Below are 15,835 nucleotides of genomic sequence, written 5' to 3'. Positions count from 1 at the left end.
ATAGCCTACTTCTTACCTTAGAACAGCTGTTATATAAGTTTCTTTCTGGGAGGGAGTTTGGGTGCAGGAGGGGCTGTAGGCTGGGGCAGAGTGTTGGGATGCAGGAGAGGGTGAGGAGTGTGGGCTCTGGGAGGGAATTTGGTGGAGGAGGGGGCTCCAGGCTGAGGCAGGGGGTTGGGATGCAGGAGGAGGTGCAGGGGTCTGGGAGGGAGTTTGGTGCAGGAGGGGATTCTGACCTGGGGCAGGGGGTTGGGGTGCAGGAGGGGGTGTGAAGTGCAGGCTCCATCTGGGAGGCACTTACCGCAGGTGGCCTAGCCGGCGACGCAGCAGGGCTTAGGCAGGCTGCTTGCCTGCCATAGCCCCATGCCACTCCCGGAAGCGGCCGGCTGCTGGCATGTCTCTGCACAGCCCTGGGGAGAGGGGGACAGCGTGTCTCCTTGTGCTGCCCGCGCCCGCAAGTGCCACCCCCACAGCTCCCATTGTCCAGTTCCCGGCCAATGGGAGCTGCGGGGATGGTACTGGGGGTGGGGGCAGTGCGCGGAGCCACCTCCCCTTACCCCTGTCCGGGGCCGCAGAGAAGTGCCAGCAGCCAGCCGCTTCCAGGAGCGGCGTGGGGCCATGGCATGCAGGCAGCCTTCCAAAGCCCTATTGCGCTGGGGCCCCCCTTAGCCTGGGGTGCTGGGCTGCAGCCCCTAAAGCCCCTGTGTTAATCTGTCCCTGGGAGGGACCGGAAGCATTTTCCATTGGGGGGGGGAGGGAGGGACACAAAATTTTCTCCCTTCCAAATAAGGTGATATGGGGGAACATCAATGAGGGGATCCTTGTGGAGACTTTAGACCCTTCATGTTTTATGAGGGGTGGGGATGATCCGGCTCATGGAGAAACTGGTTATAAACATTTTCTCCTGCCAGTGATGTAGCCCAGTGTTTCCCGCCAATCTGTGATGCATGTGCCTGCTCTGAGGCAGTCCAGCGGTGTTGATAGGCTTCAGCACTTGTTTGCTGTCCTTTTTCTCCTACGCACCGCCTCTCTTGCAGTGATCCATATCAGGATTGTTGTCCCTTTTCCACTCTGAAGCCTGTCTGGGCTTGCAGAGAAGTGTTCCTGCTCAAACTTGCTACTTACATGAAGCCCTGTCTTAGGTTCTCAGCTCATAGACCCTTGCTCTGTCAGGGAAAGGGGCTCTAATTTCAGGCAGCAACATAAAGGAATTGTGCCTGTCTTGTTCTCAGCCCCTGGACCCTTACTTCTATAGGAAAAAAGGTGCTCAAAGTTTCAAAGAAAGGAATCCCCCTGTCCCTGTCTCTGCAGGCAATTAAAATGTAAGGAGCACTGCAGGCAGTCCTTGCCCAGAACAGAAGTGCTCCATTCCCACATGGGATTACAGTTCAGGTCAAATGACCTACTACCTCCTTCCTGAAAACAAATCCAAACCAGAAAAGTGCAATATTAGCTACAGGGTTTCCTGTACTCTTCTCCTTTAAGGACATCATAAGATGAAGAGGCGATGCCGGTTAAAACATAAGGAAATTTCATAAGTTATGAGAACTAGTGTAAATACATAAGATCAGCACAGTAATAGCCCCCTTGGTAAAATCATATTCACCTCTTCAGTAGGAGACCTCTTTCCAAAATATCCCAGACCAGAGGAGAGAGGACAATTACGCAGAAATTTTAAAGCCTCAGTTTGGTCATTGGACTAAATGGATTCTTTATCGTTAGTTGGGAAATGTACTTGGTGGCAAGCAACTAGCTTATCGCTCTGAGTATGATACGTCTTAGCTTGAGATTCTGGAGAACTTCTTGCAATGGTGTATAAAATATTCTTGGCTGTCTTTACTGTGACTTGATGCAATTTGCAATAAGGACAAGGGCCCCTAACTCAGAGGCTACATGGCAGCCATATCTATACCTATGTCTATACCAGTCATCCGAAACAGATACCTATGCTTAAAAATGCTCAATGAGGATGTTATCTTCAGAGATTTTTAGCTGTTAACTCTAGTAAATCTCTACTGAGAATGTACAAACTGAAATCTTTTCAAAGGCTTATAGCTTGGCCAAATTTGGCCACATTTTCATGAGAATGGCACAAGGCACATTCCTGATCTAAAGGCCTCCGCTTACCAAATGCCAAGTCCCTGCTCAGAGGGGCACTAGAACTTTCCAAACAAATGGTCACCAGAATTTTTTTTAATATTGAAAAATGTATTTTTCCATAGCCTTGTTTTTAGAAATGGCTAAACTGTTTTGGCTGAAATTTTATATGTAAAATATGTATATATACACACCTCTACCTCGATATAACGCTGTCCTCGGGAGCCAAAAAATCTTACCGCGTTATATCGAACTTGCTTTGATCCACCGGAGTGCGCAGCCCCGCCCCCCCGGAGCACTGCTTTACCCCATTATATCTGAATTCGTGTTATATCGGGTCACGTTATATCGAGGTAGAGGTGTATATATATTGTGAACCAGTTGCTTTTGGTATTTTGCATTGCTTCATTTTAGATTTCTCTGTTATTTACTTTATTAAGAACCAAACTCTTTATTGCATGTGTGTTGCTGGCTATATCTGTCCAAACATTTAAAAAGATGTACCTAATCAGACAAGGTATTTACACCAACTGCTGAACTGAGCCAGAGAATATTACACATTTTATAATGTTGCTATGTTTTAATCAGTTTTAACCCAAAGAAACCAGTATGGTTGTGAATTATGACTAAATATGTAATTAGATTGTAGAACTTAGAGTTTAGCAGATAAATTAAGAATCAAGACGGGAAATTCAATCAGCACTTTGGCCTTAATTTCCATTGTTGGAATTTATATAATTTTATTTGTCTGTTTATTCTTTTGTACACATTTGTGAGCTAAAGCCCTGAGATACAGCCCAGGTTTTCATCCTTACCTATGAACTTCCGGGCTTCCACAGGTGTAAATTGGACCCTTAACATTTCTTACTCATAGATTTTTGTAGCTGAAAGGAATAAAACAGACTCTGGGAATTAAGGGAACATGGAACAATAAAGAAGTTAGAATGTGATTCTGAAAAACTGCTTACTACATGGCAAATGTCAACCAGCAGGTGATTTGCAGCTAATTAACAAGAGCATTATGTGAGTGGAATGTTTTCTAATCACTAAAAAGGGAGTTATTTTTCATTTGTCATGCAGTTAGCTGAGCTGTGATTTTCAGTTGATTAGCAGGTGTCTTCAGATTTAGTTTATAAAATTTGTGTGTGCGCAGTGACAGGGATAGAGAGGTGGGGGAAGGTATACCCATAGACTGCATAATCCGTTCCAGATGGCCACAATGAGTTTTATTTAATACCAAATCCAGAAAAGTGACCAGTATCACAAAATAAAGTCTAGACTTTTGTGTTTTTAACTGAAGGAAAGTCTGAAGGTTTCATTTAACACTGGAGATGCACCTTATGACTAAACAAATATATACTTTCATCTCAATTTAAAATGGAAACTTTGAACCTAATACTGAAAACACTTTAGCTTAACTCATGTAAACAAACACATTAAACTCAATGGGACTTCTCATTGAGTAAAACCACTCACATGAATAATTTTTTGCAGGATTCAGCCCAAAATTAATCACTCAAAGCAAGACTGCCTCACCATTTTGTAGGTACGTTGATGGGTAGAAGGTAAGGTACCTTTTCTCATCTCTTGTACACCCTGCTAAAGACGAGGCACAAATGTATTCCTTGGATTTATGGGAGCAGGGACTTTTCTCCTCACTTCCTCAGATTGCTCGGTACTGCAATGGGGCTGGAGAGAAAGCAAGGCCTCCTCTTCCCTCACTGCACCAATTCACTGAGGAGGACTGGTACATACAGAAAAATAAGATGCACATTTAGATGGGGTGTAGCAGTAGGAATGCTGTTCTTACGTGCTAGGGAGCTTCAGAATGCCTACCAGTGACCCATCAGGGGTGACGCAGCTCCATATTGTCCTCAGTTTAAGGCTGTGTCAAAATAGCACAACTAAATGATTAAAAGTACATTGGGATGAATTAATAAGAAACTAATTATTCATAAGAAACTAATTAGCAGTAGAAACTAATTATTCTGTAAATAGCAATGGTATTAAAGCCTGGTTTAGGTTAGAAATAAAACTTGTTCCTGTTACACACTGAGCTTACTACAGAAGAAAAAAAAATCAATGAAAAACTCTTTTGTGTGCTACACTTTTTTTTAATCAGGCATTTACCTTCTGACTCTGAGTCTCACAAAGGGTCATAAAACTATTCAAATGATAGTTTTTCCAGGAAATGTGTTTGGATGTAATAGTTTGGGATATCTGTTAGAACATTCAGTTAATACTTGGCCAGATATAAGCAATGACTTTCTAGCAGTCCGAAATGTCATATTTTTGTCGTCTTTTTTAAATAACATAGACTTGTTTAAAATAACTTTTTTTTGGTACACTAAATCAAAATCCTAACATATTTTCTTTTTTTTTTTCTTTCTCTGCCCCATACTTTGAGGCAAAGTACTAATTTTATTTTCATGAGTTACAGTGACTGGCAGAATAATGCATCTGCTAGTGAATAGCTCTGCTTCTCCTTCTTAATAATCCAGAAAAACATATTAGGCCAATTTAATCCTTGGATTTTCACCAAAGATGAATTTGGTAAGTGACTGCAATCTCTTGCATAAATTCTGCCTCTCACCACACATAACTACGTACTGCATTTTCATTTTTCTTCACTTTTTCAACATCAGCATAGACAATTTACTATAACTTTATGACCAGATTGTATTAGATTTCTTGTGTATAAGAACACATTTAAAGCATATGTTTTTACTTAAAAGATTGTATATTAATTGCAAATTAATTCTAGTGATTAACCGCTCATCCATTTAACTTTAGTTCAGCAGTCTGAAGTTTGTGCTAGTTGAGAGACCTATTTTAACATAGATAATGATCATTCATGCTTTGAGGTCAATGGCAAAACTCTGATTGGATTTAAGGGGGACAGGATTGAGTTCCAGTTTGGGGTCATATCATGTTCACTTTACTCATAAAAATAGCCCCATTGAAGGTGAGCAAGATTTGGTCCATGGTAGTTAGCAAATTCCTAAAATATTTTAACATAGCTTTACAAGATAAGATATTGAAATTAAATGTGTGTGCGCGCGTGCGTATGTGTATGCGAACCTTGAAATAAATAAATATATATGTTAAATATATACCCTTAAATAAATAAATAATAAATATACACAATGTGCCTTGAACATTTTTTAATTAGGACTGGTGTTTTCTTTTTAATTGATTTACATCCATCATTACATTCTAGTCACTGTTCTTATAGATTAAAAGCCAGTTTAAGTGAAGATAGATCACTTCTGAATTAACTGTGAAACTGTATTCCATATGTTGTAAATACTTTCCAATGTGATTAGCACTGCTTACAGATGAGCGTTTGGGCTTGCTTTATGAGTTGTGGTCAGAGTTAGTTCAGCCCAAAGAGGTGACCCTTAACAGGAAATGTCTGGATATTTTCTAGTCAGAGAGCAGGTGCGAGTAGGCAGGAGCAGAGGATATTGAGTTGTCTAAAGTAGAAAACTACCTCCCAGCTCATGATTGGAATTGTGGCTGCTTAGTTTCACCATTACGCTATAATATGGAATACAGCTTAGAAGGTTATTCTGTCTTTAAAGGAACTGAATGATAAAGATATCATTCTTTATAAAAAAGTAAAAATTCCTATACTTAACTGTTATCAGTTTCATAATTGTGCATCATTATTTTAAAATGAAGATGGCTGTGCAGTCTGTTAATTGGTACTAATGTTTATTCAATGATAATTGTTAAAGATCTGTTTTACAGTAGATAAGATAAGGTGCTTCTGTTTAAACTCATGTCAAAACATGTTTAAACAAAAGAATTTTGATAAGAAACTAAGCTGGCAGCCTCTGATACTTACACAATTTTTTTTCTTTGCTTAACGTAGAGATATAATGTTAGTATTCTGAGATAGTAAATGTTAAAGTATGTAAAACACTCACATTTGTTTACATGTAAAATATACTCAAATTAAAATGATAAACAGGGAGAACATACATTCTTTTCTGAACTGACACTCTGAGCTTTAGAAAAGCTTATACAGCACATTCTCATGTATGTGAAGTAAACATGTTAAAGAATGTTATGAGTGCAATGGAAATATAGAGACAAATACGTTTTTAGCAGTTAGCTCTGCAAGCATTTTTATAGAGTTTATAGTTACATTTATTAATAGAAAATGTTTCTGAAGTTATAAGGAGAGACTAAACATATTTTGGTCAGATCCTGTACTGTGCTTAAATTAGTGCCTTTCAGGGTGAATAAGGGTGGAAGAGTCTGGCCCACTGCAGAGAATTATGTATATAGTTAGTTGGTAGCCCATTCAACAACAGGCATGATTTGTGTGATGCTGCTCTTTCCATTATGTTATATTCTGTCTCCTTTTACCATCCTCTTTATTTTTCTTCCTTTCTGTTGATGCTCTATAAACTGGTCGTTGTTGGGTCATGAGATTATGACAGCCTGCCCAATGGGAATGTGACATCAGTGGTAAATTTGGTGATTATTAACCTTTATAATTTTATTCACCTGCATTTGTATCTTATCTTCCTGGTGTTAATTTTAGCCTATGAGATGCTAGGGGATCTCTGTTACTTTGGAGTGGTATCTAATTGTGTTTCGATCTTGTTGCTCAATAAGCAAGTTTCCATGAGATCACCAACACAACTAGGCAAATAATGGATTCTTCAGTTTTTTCACAATTTTGAAAAGTTAAACTAACTGCTCCAAGATATATTTTTTTAACTCTTGATTTGCTATTGGTTATTAATCCAACCTAGTATCTTTAAATGTACAAAGAGTTCCATTTCTTTATTCATTTGAACCAGGGATGCTGTAGTCCAGGACTGGAAAGAAAAAGACTGAATGCTTTGTTGCTGTGTATACAGACTGCAAAGAACTGAAGCTTGCTACACGTTCCCATTTTTTTTAACTTTTCAAACTTGTGAAAGAACTGAAGAATCCATTATTTGCCTAGTTGTGTTGGTGATCTCACTGAAAGTGTCAGAATTTTCTTTTAATGGTCTAAAATAACAGTAGCAAGACAAGGTAGATGAGATAATCTCTTTTATTGATGAAAGAGAGAAGCTTTCTAGCTACACAGAGCTTTTCTTCAGGTCTGGGAAAGATGGAACAGATTGTTTAGCATAAGTAGTTAGCACATATTTTAAAAAGAACAGGAGTACTTATGGAGTACTCCTGTTCTTTTTGCGGATACAGGGCTGCTACTCTGAAACCACATATTTTAAGGGACCATTCAAGGTGAAGTGGCCTGTTAACACCCCTGCAGTCAAAAAAGGGGGGTTAGTAGGTTACAGATTGTTGTAATCAGCCATAAACCCAGTGTCTTTATTAAGACCATGATTTTTTTGTGTCTAGAAAAGTTATATCCTGGGACTAACATGTCTACAACAACACTGCAAACATAAAATATTAGGTTTTTTCCTTTTCTTTACACCATGTACCAGAATCTCTTACCCTATAAATATGTAAAAAGGTACTATTAGAAATAGTTAAAAGGATATCCTCATTGTATATGTTTCAAATTATAAACTGCTCTCAGGAGCTATTTTTAGAAACACCATGTACTACAAACTAGACATGAGAAATTCTTCGTATCTCAGTTTTAATAATATCTAACTCTTATACAGCACCTTTCATCAGTGAATCTCAAAGTGCTTTACAAAGGAGATCAGTAAATGAGAGTTTGTTTTCTAATGGCAAAAATATATAACCTATAACCTATAAATTCACTGGTTCTGTATAATATAAGAAGAGAGGAGAGTGCTAATCCTGTGCCCTACACACATATTTGCTGGTCCCAAGAAAACAGAAATGTCATACCTTTGTGATATGAGCCAGGATTTAGAGGTGGGCGATCAGGGTGATTGGTTAGGTGCCAACTTCCAGGAGCACCAAATCAAGTGCAGGGGGAAGGGAGGGCAACATTGCTTTGTTGTTTTGTTTTGGTTTATTTGGTTGGGGGCACCGAAAAGGTTTTCCACCTTGGGTGACAAAACACCTGGTGCCAGCCCTGGCCAAGGGGAGCACTGCCAGCCTAAGGTTTTTAAATGTTTAAAAAAAATTATGTTTTGGGAAGATTTGAGAGACATTTCAGTTATTATTGACTAGGAAGAGAGTGGGTAAAAATCACTTTTCTCAGTATAAAAATATATTCTTGCAACCATTCAGCTGCATAGCTGAAGTACGCCAGGTGTGGGTGGCAGGCCTCTGGGCCCAGAAGAGGGGCCCACATAAACTCCTAATCCCCGTGCAGGTGAACGGAACCCCACTAATGGCCCTGTTCAACTGGGGATGTAGTCAAACACTTGTCCAAGCCAGCCTGGTAGAATCCCCAGATCCAGCAAAAACAAATATCCACCTACAATGCATCCATGGGGATGTGTGGCTGTACCTGACCACCAGGGGGTCGCCTGGCATGAGGAACTATGTTGAGTCAGTCTGTCCCTGAAGCTGGCCTACCCCGTGATCTTGGGATGTGACTGGCAATTGTTCCATCAGGTCTTGCAAGAGTGGAGTAAGCTCCCCACAGACATAAGGAGAATGGAGCCAGCAAAAAGGGTGCTCCTGCGCTACCAAAATCCCTCTGACTGACCCAAGATGCTCGTTCGAAGCCACCCCACGAAAGGGACCCAGAGGAGGACGGAGAGGGGTGGCTGGACATCGATGGGCACTTCCTGAAGGAACAAAGGCAGGACCCAACCCTAAGCCAGGCTTGGGAACAAGTGGTGGACCTGGACCCTCGTGACATTTGAACAAGTCGCCGCCGCCGCCTAGTGGCTGCCAGAACACTGGGCTACTCTCTTGGCTCTGTATTTGACCAGCCCAGACTGCCTACCTTGCCTGCCTAGACCCCCCACGAGGCGCTGGAATACAGCAAAGTGAAGGGGGCCATCCTGGACCAGACTGGCATCAGTTCTGAGACATACTGCAAATTATTCAGTCATGAATGTTACCCGCTTGGGGCCAGGCCTAAGGCAGTAGCCCAGGATTACTGCTAGCAATGGCTAGAACCAGAGAAGCTGACCAAGGTCCAAGCGGCGGAGATGGTAGCGCTGGAGCAGTTTACTCAGATCCTTCCTGGTGGGGAGAAAGAATGGGTGCAGTGGTCCTTTTGCAATGGGCCAGTGATCCTTGCTGGGCCCGTCTCCTTAATGCAAGGTTACCTGACTACCAAGGTGTCAGAGCATCAGACCCATAAACCAAGGATCCAGGGAAACCAGGGTCACCCAACCGAGCGGGGACCACACATGACTCAGGTAGGGAGCTCCTGACGCCAATTCAGGCCACCTGTGACCATGACAACCCCCGGCCGGAGCTACATGGGGATCAGTCTACACTGTCACCCAGCACTATTCCTTAGTGAGGTCTCAAGATCTGATGCCAACCTTGACAGAGCTGTCCTGTAATCATTCTTTAAAGAGGACTCCTAGCATCCACCTCCAGACTCTGAGGTCTCTTAGATTTCGCGCTGGTGATTAGTAATCTGGACAATCACCCAAAGAAGAAAGAACAGTTACTTAACCTACAGTTGATTGGATTTCTTCCAAACTTGCCATGTAGTTATCTCATGTGACTTACAGTTAACACACATTCTGTTATTTCTATAATCAGTGCATTATTTCTGCTAAGTGGTCAGTTGTAGCAGACTTTTACAACTGTACAGATTCTCACAGCGATCAGTGGGATGGCAGGCAGGCATAAGGTTCTGTCTGAGTGGATTGCTTTGCAAGATTAGGGACTAAGCTAGGAAACAAGTGAGAGTTGGCACAAGCTTAATTTACATAACTAATTGTCACTTACTAGGAGGGGATAAATCACCAAAAGATGGTATCTTCCCTATTACCACTATACTGCTAACTTCAAAATAGGGTATGTATGTTCCTGAGGGAGCAGGAAGTGCTTCATGACCACTCAGTGCTGATATCAGCTGAATCGCTGGTGCACATGCTGTAACATTATGCAAAAAGAACAGGAGTACTTGTGGCACCTTAGAGACTAACAAATTTATTAGAGCATAAGCTTTCGTGGGCTACAAAGTGGGTTGTAGCCCACGAAAGCTTATGCTCTAATAAATTTGTTAGTCTTTAAGGTGCCACAAGTACTCCTGTTCTTTTTGCAGATACAGACTAACCCAGCTGCTACTCTGAAACCTATCATGATTTTAGTTACTTCTTTACATTTCATGTCAGTTCTGTCTCTAGAAGCACTTAAGAAACAGATGTAAATTATAACATTTGTGTGGCTAGGAGTCAAGAACTAGTCTTTTATTATTCAGGAATAGTACATTGATCTACTAACTCTAAAACTTCAGGCCAGTGAAACTCAGTGTTTCCCAGAAATGATTGCAATCAGCCTTAAGAGGGGTATCATGTTTATACAAACCTTACTGGACCTTTTAAATGGAAGATCTTTTGGATGGCATTGACAGTGCAATTGGAGAGGCTTTCATACTTCAACCAGATTACAGGCAATTTTCCCATTTATTTCTATTGGCAGCTTGGAAAAGGGATTGCTAAGTGATGGGATAAATAAGGGGAAAAAAGGGACAGCAAGTTCTATAACTTACACATCAATTTAGCTGTAATGAAAGATATTGCTTACATTGTAATCTTAGTACATTTAATCCTATTTTAAAATTGGAAGAGTGTAGGTAATGATGATAAATATTCATTGTCCAAATTATTTTAGAACAAACTCTCCCCTACTAGCTCTTTGAACCACCTGCCAAATGGAGTCATATATTATGCAATCCTGGAAAATATATTTGGAAACCTCCACTGCCAAGGTAGTCTGTTTGATGTTGTGTGGTACAGGGTTTTTCAGTGGTGGTTTTTCAATTTTTTTTATATTACCTACGCATGTAAAATGTAACACAATGACTTTATTAAGCTTTTATTAAACGTCCACCACTTCACAGAGGACAGGTATTTATAACATCAGACATTAACATATTATAAGGTTATTTCTGTTGAAAACAATAGCAACATTTTATTTTAAAAAGGCAAATATTTCAAGTTACAGTACAAAATTAAATTCCTTCACTAGTTAACAAGGTGTATTATATAATGATACCCCATGCAAAAGTGCACTTTTCTGATACCAGCTCATTAAAAAACAGCTATGAGTAGAATTAGTGCAGTTTATTCAGATTAAAGGCCTATATATTCTCCCCTGCTAATCTTAATTAAACTTTATTAATTTTCAACTGTTTTTATACCACTAATCTTTTTCTGATATAAGAGTTTGGAATTTTTGGCTATCACTTAATTTGACAGTCATGAAAATAGCTAGGATTGATGTAAGAAGTTATTTAAATTACTGCTTTTAATCCTGATTTAAATCAGCAAGCAGGAACCCTGGATTTAAATAATTGATTTTAATTTCGTGTTCCATTTGTACTTCAGTTATTTTCGTAAAGAGAGGTTCATTTTCTCTGGTTGGTAACGATTAAAACATGTTGGTTTGCAACCAAATACCCTTCACTCTCTGGGTTTAAATATTCCAGCCCCGATGAAAAATAACTCCCACAATCCTCTTTCAGGTTCAGGCCTTAGCAGCAGTTTTACCCTCAGTAGCACCCTTCAGAGTAGCCAAGGCAGCCCAGCAACAGAGTCAAGTGCAGAGGAAGAAATTTTGATGAGATTGTAAACAGCCGATATGGATCCACTCTCTGCCACTCCGTTTGGCAACTACTTTTTTTATTCCAGTGAGGCCTGGACTGGGATTACCTTGAATTGGTGGGTCCATGAGATTGTGATCCAGGGGTGTCCCATCCAGATTGAGACTATTCTACCTCCTATTCCTCTTTGGGGGCCCTTCTTATGGGACACTTGAGACAAGAAGTTGGCTCCCTCCTACAACTGGGAGTGGTAGTGCAGGTTCTTCAAAAATTTTAAGGGAAAGGGTTCTACTCCCATTACTACTTCTTTCTAAAGAAGAAAAGGGGATGGAGACCCATCCTGCATCTTCAATGTTTCAACAGTTTCATCCATCATTTTAAATTGAGAATGGCCAACCTACCTTCTATCATCTGCTCCTTTGATCCTATGGACTGGTTCACAGTTCTCAACCTGCAATGCACCTATTTTCATATTTCAGTACTTCTAGCACACAGAAAATGCCTTCAATTCCTGGTGAGATTGCCACATTACTGGTATAGGATCCTACCCACAGCCCTATCTACTGCTCTAAGGGTATTTACCAAAGTTCTTGCCATAGCATCTGATTATCTAAGAAGGCAAGGAATCCAGGTATATCCTTATCTGGACTACTGGTTGATATGATCCTCATCCCTGAATTAGTCACTCATTTCATTCACAAGACTCTAGACTTCTTAACTTCTCTGGGCCTCAGGGTCAACAAGGACAAATCCACAGACCTCAGCACAAAGCATCACATTCATTCACAGTCTGATGTACACTTTTACACTCATACCCATGCTCCTCAAAATATTGAAGAAATTGATGTAAAATGCAAGGATTATCCTCCTAATAGCCCAAGCTTGGGCCAGGCCATTCTGGTACTTGAATCTAGTAAGACTGTTCATTCAGAAGCTCATGACATGAAGTTTATTCCTTGGTGAGTCTCTGGCTCAGAATTGACAATTCTATCCGACCTCCTGTCTCAGGAAAACAGCCAGGTCCTGCATCTGTACCCAAAGTCTCTAGGCCTGATGGTCTATATGTTAGCTGGCTGACATCTGCTGAAAAGAATTGCTCTACAGCAGTCTTAGACATTCTACACCAAATTAGAAACCCCTCAACAAAATGAATTTATCAAGCCAAATGGAAACTATTCTCCATTTGGTCCAAACAACACACTATGCTCCTTTGCTAGTCACAATCCCCATTATTTTGGACTGTTTGCTCTCACTCAAGCAGTCAGGACTATCTGTCAGTTCAATTAAGTTTCACCTTAAGGTCACAACCTCAGCAAATCATCCCCTAGTCCAGGGCCACATGGTATTTTCTCACCCCACCATGACGAAATTACTTAAAGGACTTACCCGTTACTTTCCACCAGTCGTCATAACCCCCTCCTATGTGGTTTCTCAGTGTAGTGCCCACTGGTTTGATGGGCCCTCCCATGGCTACTTGCTCCCTCTACCACTTCTCCATAAAGACATCTCTCCTGTTGGCTATTATATCACCCAGGAGAACAGGGGAGATTCAAGTCCCATGGAAAGACCTTATACCATCTTTCACAAAGACAAGGCACTCTCAGGCCTCACTGTCCAACGTTGTCTCAGACTTTCTCAATAACCAGTCTATTTATCTACCAGTCTTTTCCCCCAAACCTTTTTCTTTCCTGGCCAAGGCAAAACTCCACATGGTGGTTGTGGGTAGAGTATTGTCTTTCTACTTGGCCAGGACTAGGTCAATCAGAGCCTCATCTGTTGCATTTGCAGAACGGAGGAGAGGGCAACTGATATTCTCACAGAGGCTGTCTTAGAGGGTTTCAGACTGCATCCGTAACTGGTCTGCACTAGCAAAAAAAGATCCTTCTGGATTCATCAGATTTCAAGCCCTGGCAGTCTCCTTCACCTCCTTGAATAGTGTCTCATTGACTGAGATTTTTGGGGCAGTGACTTGGAGTTCAGTCCATACTTCTACCACTCACTAGGCTTTGGTTCAGGCCTGTAGAAGAGATGCAAGCTTTGATAGGGTGGTCCTTCAGTCAATATTTAAGTAGGACTTGTCTTACCTGCCTCCAAGCATGCAATACTGTGTGCTAGTCACCAAGAGTGTGGAATCCGTATAGACAATCATTCAAAGAAAGAACAGTTACTTACTTTATGGTAACTATGGTCAGAGCTGTCCCTTGGGTAGGGCGAATTGGGGTGACCACTCCAGGCCCCACACTTTGGGCTGCCCCGTCGGCCAGTGTGATAGGCGCGGTCGGCCCTGGAAGAGATGAATCTGTCACTTCCGCCCTGGCCCCCCCCCTCCCCCCGCTCCAGGCCCTGCACTTCAGGGTGCCCCGTGGGCCGGTGTGATTGGTACCAGAAGAGACAAATCCATCACTTCCGCCCCAGGCCCCGCACCCTCCTAGGGACGGCCCTGACTGTGGTTCTTCGAGAAGTGTTGTCCACACAGATTCCATGACCCACCCTCCATCCCTAATATGGAGTCCCATCACTTGGGATTCTGTATTGGCAAAGGAACTAAGAGGCCCTGCTCCTGATACACTTGGTGACTGTGGTCGCAAGGGTTCCCAAAGCACAGGTCCCAATGGACACTGTTAAAAATATTATCTTGTGCATATGAAGAATCTGTGTGGGCAATGCATCTCGAACGACAGTATTGTATAATAAGTAACTGTTCTTTCCTCTTTCAGCTAAGAGAACTTTTCTGATCTCTTACAGTTAGGGTTTTAGTGGCTTTGTCAGTGCTGCAGAAGGGGCCAGGATTTACAGTAGAATTACAGAAGCTTTGAAATCTTAACAGCCCATTAACAGCAGGATATGGTTCATGAGATTTAATGGGTAGTTGTAAAAATGAGACAGGACTATTTCAATTCAGAGGGGGAAAAGGGCACCAAATGTTTGTTTTTCCTGTTTTTTCCCTGATTTAGGCTGTAATGAAAAGTCTTTTCTCTTGATAAGTAGCACTATGAACATTACAAAGCTTCTATTTGCTGTATACATTAACTTTCTTTTCCATTCACAATCCCTCAGTACTGTGTTAGAAAAATTCACATTTGTGTCAAATGTTTGCATTCTTTAAATCAAATATTAAAGGACTTTGAAATAACACCTAGTTTGTTCAGTATTTTAAAAATTACAAGACTTGTGGGAATAGTCATAGGAACAGCCTTAAGCTAATGTCCAGGGTGGAATAAAATCAGAAGCCTTTGGATGTAGGACATTTTAAAAACAAACGTGCAATTAGTTACAAGACTTTGGGATAATTTTTTCATAGAATCTGAAGAAAAATATTAGAATTTGGAAACAGAATTTTGGAAACAGAAATTGATACAGAACAGTGAAACCAAACTGACAAATGCCTATTTTCCCACTTTAGTCTAGACTTTAGGGCCTAAGGCCAAAATTTTACCTAAAGGTGAAGTCTCCATAATTCTTATTTTAGACTCCTACAAAGTTATCTGGGATCAATGGGAGCTGCTGGTTCTTTTTGAAAATTGGCCTACTTATTTAATTGTTTAAATATGTACATCTTAGCCTAAATAAAAAAAAATTAGTCTTAAGTTTTCAAAGCAGTTTCTTTTCTAAAGCCGAACATCTTCCACAATAATTCTGTGGCACGTGAGCTATTCCCCTCCTCTCTGCAGTTCTGGAGGTAATTCATTGTTGCAAAGTAGCTGGCCATGCCCCCTTCTCTGGTTTTGTTCCAAAACTTACTTTCCTGGCAACAGTTAGTGGTGCTTTCCTCCTCATAATTTCCTTTGCCAACTTTACTTGTAATTCCTTTTTTGGGCAGTAGCAAGCAGCTTGCCATTTTTTTTGCCTCCTCCTCTCTTCCCCCTCTGATTGGGTAATTGGCAGTGAGGTGGTCTTGACCACCTGGATCTGCTGCAGCACCTCCCCTCGGAGAATCCTCTGCTTCCTCTCAGGCAATAGCAGAGTTGTCCAGCAAACACTAAGCTAAATTAAAGTGGTGTTCCATACATGGAACAGCATTTATTATCTGCTCTTCATAGGGTAGATTATGCACTGCTTGTTCACATAGGTGACTCTTGCACTGCTAGGGCATGGGACTTGGATTTG

At 41.1% G+C, this 15,835-nt stretch overlaps 1 protein-coding gene across 1 annotated transcript in view; it reads left to right on the top strand.

The window, feature by feature from the left end:
* Nucleotides 1–14,449, top strand: part of LOC115271179 (A disintegrin and metalloproteinase with thrombospondin motifs 6-like) — a 69,937-nt gene extending 55,488 nt beyond the window's left edge. The window contains exons 8-9 of the mRNA XM_029910914.1: nt 12,463–12,687; nt 14,446–14,449. Coding sequence (XP_029766774.1) covers nt 12,463–12,687; nt 14,446–14,449 — 229 coding nt within the window. The remainder of the gene's footprint in view (nt 1–12,462; nt 12,688–14,445) is intronic.
* The last annotated feature ends 1,386 nt before the right edge of the window (nt 14,450–15,835 follow it).

This window comes from Terrapene carolina, unplaced genomic scaffold (genome assembly GCF_002925995.2).
Source record: "Terrapene carolina triunguis isolate 2854851 unplaced genomic scaffold, T_m_triunguis-2.0 Scaffold69, whole genome shotgun sequence".
Taxonomy (NCBI): Eukaryota; Metazoa; Chordata; order Testudines; family Emydidae; genus Terrapene; species Terrapene triunguis.
This window is presented reverse-complemented; position numbering and strand designations above follow the sequence as displayed.